Genomic DNA, 10138 nt, shown 5'->3' on the forward strand with positions numbered 1-10138 from the left:
GACTGAGGGTGACAGTTTGGGTCCGATGATAATACCTTGCACCAATCTTAACAAATATTTTTTGTGAACTACAGAAAAATAATAATAAATTAAAACTACTCCTACGTTTTTAAATTCACCAATTAATGAAGTTGTTTATTTTATAATCATTCCAAAGTTGAAAATAATAATAAAAAAAGTTAAATACTTCGCTGAAAGACAAAAACTAATATGACACTGACACCTAAGGTGACAATTTGTTAACCACTGACTGGAATTTTAAATCTGTGCGATTTCAATACTATTCCATAAATATTCACAAATATATTAATGCAGATTTAGTTTGAATTCAGTCATTATATAAACATCTTAATTTCAACACTAAAATCATCAACAGACTTCAATCTGAACTTTTAAACTAAAAAAAAGGCAAAAAAAAAAAAAAAAACCCTCTTTGTTTTAATAATGCTTCAAGTCAGGCTGTATTTAAAAAAAAACTGCCTACCATCCACTGCCATGACATGTAAGCAAGCATCCAGCTCTGAATCACACACCAAACTTAGCTTGTTTCAACAGCTCCTCCCACCATATGGCCCATCAGCATAATGACTTTCAAATTCAACTAGTGATGCCAATTAGAAAGCAAGGCATCACTTGTAGTGGTTTATAATTGGGAAGTGTAGAAACCATTTCACTCCTTTGAACAGTTTTATTCTGCATATTTTTTTAACTCAGACAGCAGCCCTGTTTATGCACAAATACTTATTGAGTTGCTAATTAAAAAAAAAACAAAAAACATTTTATTTAAAGTATTACAACCAACATCTGCTTGTTGGATTGTTAAATGAATACATAATTTCAGAGAACAAAATAAACAAATAAAAAAAATTAAGATATTTAAAAAATAAACTTACAGAGAACAAAAATCAAAGATATCCCTGAAATATCTGGTATTTCTTTTATTGCCTGTGTTGGGTAAAGTGTAGCTCATTTTAAAAGGAATCAATGTGAAACTCCTGGTGACTTACACACACATCTGTTGTCATCCAGCAGCACACGCTCTCCACGGCAAGTGCAGTTGACCCTTCCATGAGCTGTCAGCAAACAGAGGTCACCGCAGCCTCCGTTCATGTGTCGGCATGGGGAGAGCTCACCTTCAGTAACATTCAAACACAGATAATTAGGCTTTAACAAAGAAAGAAAATTCAATCCAGGTAACTTTAATGCATTCAGGGTATTCTGGGGAAAACACAATATGTCACATCTGTGGGAGGAATTACAAGTGGTCTTTATATTTTATTTTTTATTATTTGCGCAATTAGGTTTGTTACTGAAAAAAAAAATAAAATCTGTCTGAACTTGGCTGTTAAATTACAAGAAATCAAGTTCATACAAACAATACCAGATAACATAAATCAGTATAAATATTTATTTAATAAAGCCAGACTAAAATAAATGAATAAACATTTTGTAACACTTTATTTCCACACCAAATTCAAAACCGCTGTTTGTCTGCTGTCACAGTTTCTTTTTGACACTTCAACGTGTTTTGAAGTATTCACAAATAAGTTTTAAGCAAAAGCAAATATAAAGGAATCAAATGTTTTTTTTTTGTTGTTGTTGTTTTTTTTTGCTCTACATGCTATTAAATAATATGGTGGAATATGAAAAAACAACAACACAAGTTTCACATTTCACTAACAAAAAAAAAAAACCAAACAAAAAAAAAAAACGCGTACCATTTTCTATCCGCTTTCCAAAATTCGCTACTTCGTCTTGGTCCTTTACAAAAGTTTCAAATACAGTAAATTATTTTGATATTTGTGGTTGTTTTCAGACCAAATATGAACATGTTCAAGGGGTGTTAACACATAAGTTACTCATCTTTTTATTATAGTGTTCCAGAGTGAAATTCACAATGTATTAAATTCCCTTTATTAAAAAATGTTGGTGCATATATCATGGATAACATGAAGACAAAGCATAAACCTATTTTTGTGCTTTTACTTTAAAACAGTTGTTGAAAAAAATTCCCTGTTAATTCCTAGAGGAAAAATGTAAGAAATATTTAAGCAAAAGATACATTCTTTATCAGAGCTATTTAGAGACATTTGAGTGTTGTTTTCAAAAAAGAATAAAGACATCAATCTGATCTGCAGCTCAGGTAATTTTATGAACAGTACTTATATTCAGGATATTCGTGACAATAATAATAATAAAAAAAAAAAAAATAGAGTGTAACAACGTAAAGACAGGAAGGGATAAACTAATATTCCGAGCCAACATTTCCGTTCACTGCGCATGAAATTGCAAACTTGCAGCTGGCTCATTCAGGTCACAGGATGCAATAATTTTCCATAACCAGATAAACAAGGAAATGAGCTGCTCTCGCCATCCGATCCGAAGCCAGTGGGATGTGCTCACCTTCTATGTCCTACTTGGAAATTAAACTTTCTACGACACTTAAGAGACTCCCTCTACAACATAAGCTACTGTTTTATTAATTACCACTGAGGTTTAAGTTTCTCGCCATTCTAAATACGACTACTTTCATTTATCAACTCGGCGTCTTTCGCTTCAAATTAATATGTTTTTTAAAGTAAGCTCCAACTGGGTGATAACTAACAGCTATATCTGGTATTGTTGATTACTAATATGGATGTGGCCTTGAATAATTTAAATTACTTCTTCAAGTGATGTAACTAATAGTTGTGATATCAAGAGACTCTACCACTTGAGATGTGCATCTCAGCAACTCCTCCAGAGTTGCAAAGAACATCCTGGTCGCCTTTCTGATACACTGAAGGTTTACAGTTATGCCAGCGCCTTTCAGTTTTCATATGATGGGTTCAAAAGTGCCGTGTTAAATGTTCAAAGTTTGGGAAACTGTTTTACAAATTGACCCTACTCTGAAATTCTCTGCATGTTGTTTGTTCACAAATGTTCTCTGGTCTGAGGCCAGAGGCTAAAATAGATCAAATGTTGTGGTGTTAATGTGACAAAAGGCAAATAAATTCAAGAGGTATATCTTTTCAAGGTGCAACAGTAGATTGGTTCTTGTACTTACAGTTATTGGTATCCTTTGCCACAGCTATTATTCCCATTGGCTGATGGGGTATATCGGCTCGAAGCACCTTGGTGTCAGCACCAGTGTACTTATTTGATCGTAGGACAGCTCGACGGGCCCAGTCAGACCAGTAGATAAAATCTGCATAGATGGCCAGCCCATAGAAGTTTCCGGGTCCTGATTTAAGTATGACCTAAAAAAAAAAAAAAAAAACATATAGAGCAGGGAGCTGCTGTTAGGTCATGGGGTGAATTATGTAATATTCCCTTCATGGAAATATATTTCCAAAGCAAAACTGTACAGGATACAGACAATCTGTCTGTAACCCCTGGAAAAATGGGAAAAAATATTGTGTCTACTCATTAATCAACAAATCAACCCCTGCTGCCAGCTTCACTGCTTAACCCAGATGTTGGGGGAGTAAATGACAGTGCCATTGGCAGCGAGGCAAGAATCCATCAGACGCCTCCTTCTGGGACTCCCCCCCGGCTTGTATAGAGGATCATGGACTCCAACAGCTTGGTAGCCTCAGCCATTAGTGGGACAGGCTTGTAAGCGACAACACATTAGCCCTGTGCCATACTGGGATTAATAGGACAGGTGTTGATTAAAGGAGCCCAGCGTGTGGAAGCAACAACTGGCCACGACGCGACTGAGAAACGGTGAAGAACAGAGAAATAAACGACAGATGGTGTGGGGAAGAACATATTGATAGGAAATTAGATTTGGGAGATGTTCGGTTTAAAGGCAGCAACTCATTAGTTTTGTGCAGAACTCATGTTTTGAGTAAATTAGTAACCAGTCTGTCTCTATTCAAAAGTATCCAGATATGATTGTAGAAATTACTGGTAGTTTATGATGCAGCAGGGAAAATAAATATGAGCACATCAATGTTTTCCTCAATTTCTAATGGGCTATTGTCATGAAATTCACACCAGATGTCACCAGAATGATCCTTGGCTGCTGAACAACTCTGTTGATTATTCTTTTGACGCATTGTCAGAAATCTTGCATGGCTGATTAATGGTGTCATGATGTTTTTTCTTCTTCTTCTTCTTCCAGAATGTGACCCCGTACCTCGAGAGTGAAAATTCTCAAACCCAAGCGGAGGTCACTGGATCAATCAGACGTCAGGAAATGGATTCTGTAACCAGTGCCACTTTGCACTCAGCTGGAACCTGCTTCAGCGCTACTGGTCATAACTTGAAGAGCCACATCATCACTACCTTGGGATTCAGAAACCTTAAGTCATCAGCTATAGGGCTAACCCACTTGGTATTAACGATACACAAAAGGAGCAGGACTGCCTGAAAGATTTCAGTTATTTTCTTGGCTTTTGATTCCTTTTTGCATCTCCTTTTTCATGCGTTCAGTAACTACTTCCTTCATTACACTTTATAATACATAACATAAAATTTGGACACATTTTTATGACTTCCTTTTTTCTGATTTTACTTTTTATATGACTCTGATGGACTGTCAAAGCCCCATCAGAGACATTTTACTGAAGAAAAGTGCTTGATATTTGTTTGTTGTGGAAAGTGTTAATTCATTACATTTAAAACCAACATTAAGTAATGCAAGTGAGGCTTTATGCATACTAAACTTAACAGTTTGATATCTTTCAGTTTTGTAGTAGTTTGCATGATGGTGAAAAATCACAGCTTCTTAGCTAAACTTGCTGACCCTCATGCTGCCATCGATAATGCTGTCGTCACTCTAAATATGACACTGAGGTGAGAATTATGCAAACGCTCGACGCCCCCAAGCTCCCTGTCAGTTAAGAGGAGAAGCTGTGCCCTGAAAGACAAAACTGCTACTAAAGTTTACACTAATATGACTCATTACAAAAAGTCTTTTATCATGGTTGTTCTTTGCCTTAGTCTGTTCTAATTCTTAATTGAAATCCTGTGGTTACTGGCATTTCTTGGTAATTTGAACACATCTTTTGTCACATGAAATTAAACAATATTCTTTAAAGTGACAACCTGCCTTAAGCTTTCACAGTAAGTAACTTGTCTGCAGCGGATGCTTTGTCTTTACTATAGTTTGGTTTGAGGATGGTGTTAACAGCTAGCTATCTCTGTTCAATTTACACATTTTAATTGGAAAGGAAATGCTGCACCCAGAGCAGTCTTGCTGCAAAGCTTTCATTAGCAGCACGAAGCTGCTGCAGGTTCAGGTGGGGTCTCAAAGGTGAAGACTTTGTGAGCCTTGTGACCCAGCTCATCACACATATGGGTAACTAATTGAGATGGGCCAAACTGCTGGGCCGCGTGAGTCATGTCAAGCAAAAACTAGATTCTCCAGCATGAAAAGGTCATCCTGTACTGTAATCCTCTGCATACCCAGGACACAGCTGTTGGGATGTCATACATTATGCATCAAACTTTTATGGACAAAACTTGATCTCCCCCTTCCTGGGTTTTATTTACTTTACCAAGAACGGACTTTTGTGATTAAGGAAACCATCTGTGCCCTCAGAGAAGAAATAGGACAACTTCAAGAGGTATTTCAAATCCCATCTGCTGTGTGGAGGATCTTGTTCCAGGAACGTAACTGCACACAAGTTTCTTTTTAATGCAAGAAAACAAAAACAATTTACTATGCTCATTTCTCCAAGTGTAGTTGAAAGTTAAAATGCATAAATACATTAGAAGCAATGGCAATTATCACCAATTTTAACAAATAGAGATGCATGTGTGTCATGTAAAGACTTTTGCTCCTCTTTTGTTTCATAGAAAAACTAATGCAGAAATGTTGTGTTATGACCCAATCATGACTGGAATTTCTCAAAAGTCAAAGGCAACTTGGAACTATAACATACCTTTAGCAAAACGTATAAGAGTAGGAAAGCAGCAGGGCTTGTGAATTTAATTTTAAATAGGCTTAACCTTTTGTGATCTAGCTCATTGTTATGTGAGGCCTTACACTGTCAGGTACGATGAGTATAAAACAATCTAAAATAGTGTGACTTTTTCAAAATATGTTTCTTAAATCTTGGGAATTCAGGACATCACACAGAAATGCAAAACTAAACAATTAAAGTGAGAAATATTCTTTTAGCACAACAGCCACAATTTGTTGCATTTTCTTTTGTTTTCCTACTTACATATCGACTGGAGCCGTCGTAGTCACACCTCTCAATCTTGCCAAGGCTTCCATCTGAGAAGTAGAGCTTTTCTGCTTTGTGGTCAATTGTCAGTCCATTTGGTGTCAGGATGTCAGAGCTGATTATAATCCTGATGTTCTTGCCAGCCAACGTGGATCTCATTATGCTGGGCCTCTGCTCATTCCAGTTGGTCCAAAACATCAAGCTAAGCATGCAAAATGGACAGTAAAGGTCAGCTTTACAAAGTACACGGTGCAAAACCTATTTTCAAACTTTACATCCTATTATTTCAGAGAAACATATCTTGTAGTCATCTATCAGTCCCATCGGTCTGAGGAAGGTTTGCTCTGCTCCTGATTTTCGGCAGAGAGCTGTTGGAAGGGTTTGTTGATTGCACAGCCTGTTTCATGTCACCCCACAGCATTACAATTAGATTACAATCTGGGTTTTAACCTGCCAAACACCCCCAGACCTTTGAAACTTCCAACTCTATGCTTCACAGTTTAATGGATGTTCTCTTTCCTGGAATGCTATATTTTGTTATGCCAAATGTGTCTTTTGTTCTGGTGTCACTTCACTTACTAGGCTCATCTGTCCAAAAATACTATTACAAACATCTTGATATTTGCTACATTTTATCTGGCAAACTTTAGTCTGACTTTCAGGTTTTTTTTGGTAAAGTGTTCTTGTTGCACATCTCCTAATAAAGTTAAACGTTTTTCAGCGTCTTTTTGATTGTGCAGGCAAACACTTTCAAATCATCATTAGAAAGAGCCTGCTGCCATGACAACATTGACAGGCTTTGAGATTTCTTTTAGCAGGTGGTGGTATGTCTGTGGTCTGAACTTCCTTGGATTATAATCCTGATCCAATAAATCCGGGCATGTTAGCAATTTAAATGTTATCCAATTGCAAAGTATTTTCTGTTCAGAAAAATGGCTGATTTCAAATTTGTTTGAGGTCTCATTATCCCTTTTCAGACTCATAAGTTGCCAGAATCTTTCTAAAGGCTGGAGATGGCGCCCATGCATTTCAACAGTCAAGAAAACACCAAACTAAAATGCTAATTTTCCATATACCCCCATAAGCAGTAGAAACTGATTACAAGCTTAGATTAAGGCAGTTATTTTTGTTAGGTATCACAATCCTCTTATAGCTGAAAAGATATTGTTCCTTAATTTTCACTCTGTAAAAATGATAAAAAGTTTAGCTCTGGCTCAAATAAATAAGATGGATTAGCATCGCAGCTTAAATGATAAAAGTCAACTATACAAATCCACATGTGTGAGAGCCCAGGAAACAGATAAGAGCAGCATATGAATACATTTTAAAAAGTCATACCATCAGTTGTATGTGACTTGCAATAGGAATGGACAACACAAGTTAGACAGAGGCTGTGTTGTTCAGTAAACAACAAGCAGGATCTCCTTTGACATCTTTTAAAAGAAAAACCTTATCTTAATCCTGGCCTCCCACTTCAAAAACTTAATGAAGTCATAGAAGCCCACTCTACTACACTGATAAAAATTCAGGTCAGAAGTCACAACCAGAGTCTACTAATTAATCACTTGAGCTTAAATTTTAATTATCAGACTGTGATTCGAGAGCAGGATAGATATGCTGCCAAACTGCCAACCAAGGAGAGACTGGGGTCAAGAAATTAATTTAGTTAGTGTAGCAAGAGTTAGAGGACACTCAGTCTTTCCTGACTGCTCTCAATATCTTTCAATATATTTATAAAAAGAGAATTTGAAAACAAAATCATGCAAAAACGTTCATTTTTTTTTAGCTGGTTTAAATTTTTCAAAACTGCTGAAAACCTGCAGAATTCAACACATAAAAACTGTTATTTAAAAATTGTACCATGAATGCCTGATTATGTGTTTTACAAAATAGAGAATCAAGGACAAAAAAAGGTAGGGAAGATAAACTAAAAATAACAAACTTTTCAATATTTACGTCAATATACCAGGGATTAGGACCATCATTCGTGGTTTTAAAAGCAAATTTGAGAAAATGCAAAGTTCAAATTTCAAATGATTAATCTGTTAAGCAAAAAAAGGAACCAGCCTGGCCCTACATGAATAAGCAAGTGTCTTTTTCTAATTTATGAGTTAGCTGTGATTAACCATATTTTTGGAAAGCTAAGTTAATTTTCATTATCAACATGCAGGCACGACTGCTATCAAAATTGTAGACACAAGAAATAACTTAAACAGAACCATTTGGGCAACATATAGTCAGCTCAAATATCTAAAAACAGTAACACACCAAACCACAAGGATATGCAAGACAAACCAAAATCCCTGACATCAGTTTGAAAAGGTTTACAGAGTCATTTCTAAGATTTGAGGACTGGAGGAAACCACAGTGATAACCATGACCCACAAAAAAAAAAAAAAAAAAAAAAAAACTTAAAACAGGGGTCAACTTCAAGAGCAAATCAAGGACTCATCCAGGAGGTCACAAAAGAAGCAAGAACAACATCCTAAGTACTCCAAGCATCACTTGTCTCAGTTAAAGTCAATGTTTACTAGTGCGGTTCAATAACAGGAAAGAGACTGGACAATAATTGCATTCATAGCAGAGTTTCAAGGTGAAGACCCCTGCTGATCTAAAGGAACACAAAGTCTCTTTTCACCTCATCCAATAAATGTCTTTTGAGAAACTTGCCACATTGATGAAAACATTGATCCATTCTGCCGATTGAAGTTTGAACTTAAATGCAATAGAGAATCTGAGATGATTTGGCAAGCCCTTCATGATCAAAACCCTCCAATGTTGCAAAATTAAAATGATTCCACAAAGAAGGGGGCAGATGTCCTACAGAGGGATGTAAAAGAATCACTGCTAGTTGTTACTAAAGCTTGATGGCAGTTTTTGCTGACAAAAACCATATAGATTTACTTTTATCACATGGAGTCAAGCTGTGTTGAATGTTTTTATTTTTATTAAGTCTTTCAAAAATGGCATTTTTAATTTACCGAGTTGTAAAAAAAAAAAAAGGGATACCAATTTGTTAGTGGGGAGATTTTCTCCGTTGCCTTGTTCTTTTGGCTGTCAACAAAAAACAAAAACAAACAAAAAAACAACAACTAACGTTTAACAAAGAATCTCCCATGTCTTCTTTTTTTTTTTTTTTTTTGGCCTAATATTATGTCACAACCTATCTAAACTGGATATATTGTTACATTTCACAAGTTGATAACCTTTTTTCTCACCTATTGTGGGTGTATGCTTAGAGATTTAACCTGAAGAATGGCAACAGGGATGGTGTTTCTATTACCGAGCAGGTAGCTCCTCTGCAGCAGATACAGACTGCATGCCACCTGCACATGTTTGAATGCTCTGTGAAGCATAACTATAACAGCACTGTGGCTCCTGCTGCCTGATGAGGTCTGGGTTGTCTGCAGCAGGATATCTAATATTTAGCTTTATTTAGTCCAATTCACAGGTATAGGAATTAAGTAATCCTACAGCACTTCCATGTATTTCAGATTCAGTTCTGTTACGTTTAATCTACTTGTCTGCATATCTGACTAATGCCTGGTTTTATGTTGGTATACGAGATAAGTCAGACTGATCCAGCACAAAGGTGAAAACAGTGAGTACAACATAGCAAGTAATTTAAGATATCATTTTAAGCATGTTAGTTTACAGAAAAGCCAAAAGGAAATTAATAGACTCATCAAAATTGTCAAATTGAACAGAGCAATCAAATTTATCTTGACCAAAATCAGTTAAAAAAATAACATAACTTTGTTCTCCTACTATTTAAAGAATGACACAAATGTGTGAAAAAATTGCCAAAAATCCAAAATTACTGTCATAATTTTTAAGAACAGTGTTTATCTTTATGTAAGACTTTATTAAACAAGAACAAATATATATATATATATATATATATATATATATATATATATATATATATATATATATATATATATATATATATATATATATATATATATATATATATA

At 35.6% G+C, this 10138-nt stretch overlaps 1 protein-coding gene across 1 annotated transcript in view; it reads right to left on the reverse strand.

Annotated features, from left to right (window-relative positions):
- lrp1bb (low density lipoprotein receptor-related protein 1Bb) overlaps positions 1-10138 on the reverse strand; it is a gene marked incomplete at its 5' end in the record, with an annotated part of 155067 nt that overhangs the window by 83815 nt on the left and 61114 nt on the right. The window contains 3 exons of the mRNA XM_015032561.1: positions 1008-1133; positions 3047-3239; positions 6159-6363. Coding sequence (XP_014888047.1) covers positions 1008-1133; positions 3047-3239; positions 6159-6363 — 524 coding nt within the window. The remainder of the gene's footprint in view (positions 1-1007; positions 1134-3046; positions 3240-6158; positions 6364-10138) is intronic.

Source organism: Poecilia latipinna, unplaced genomic scaffold (assembly GCF_001443285.1).
Source record: "Poecilia latipinna isolate Pla-1442-1.1 unplaced genomic scaffold, P_latipinna-1.0 Scaffold245, whole genome shotgun sequence".
NCBI classification, from domain to species: Eukaryota; Metazoa; Chordata; class Actinopteri; order Cyprinodontiformes; family Poeciliidae; genus Poecilia; species Poecilia latipinna.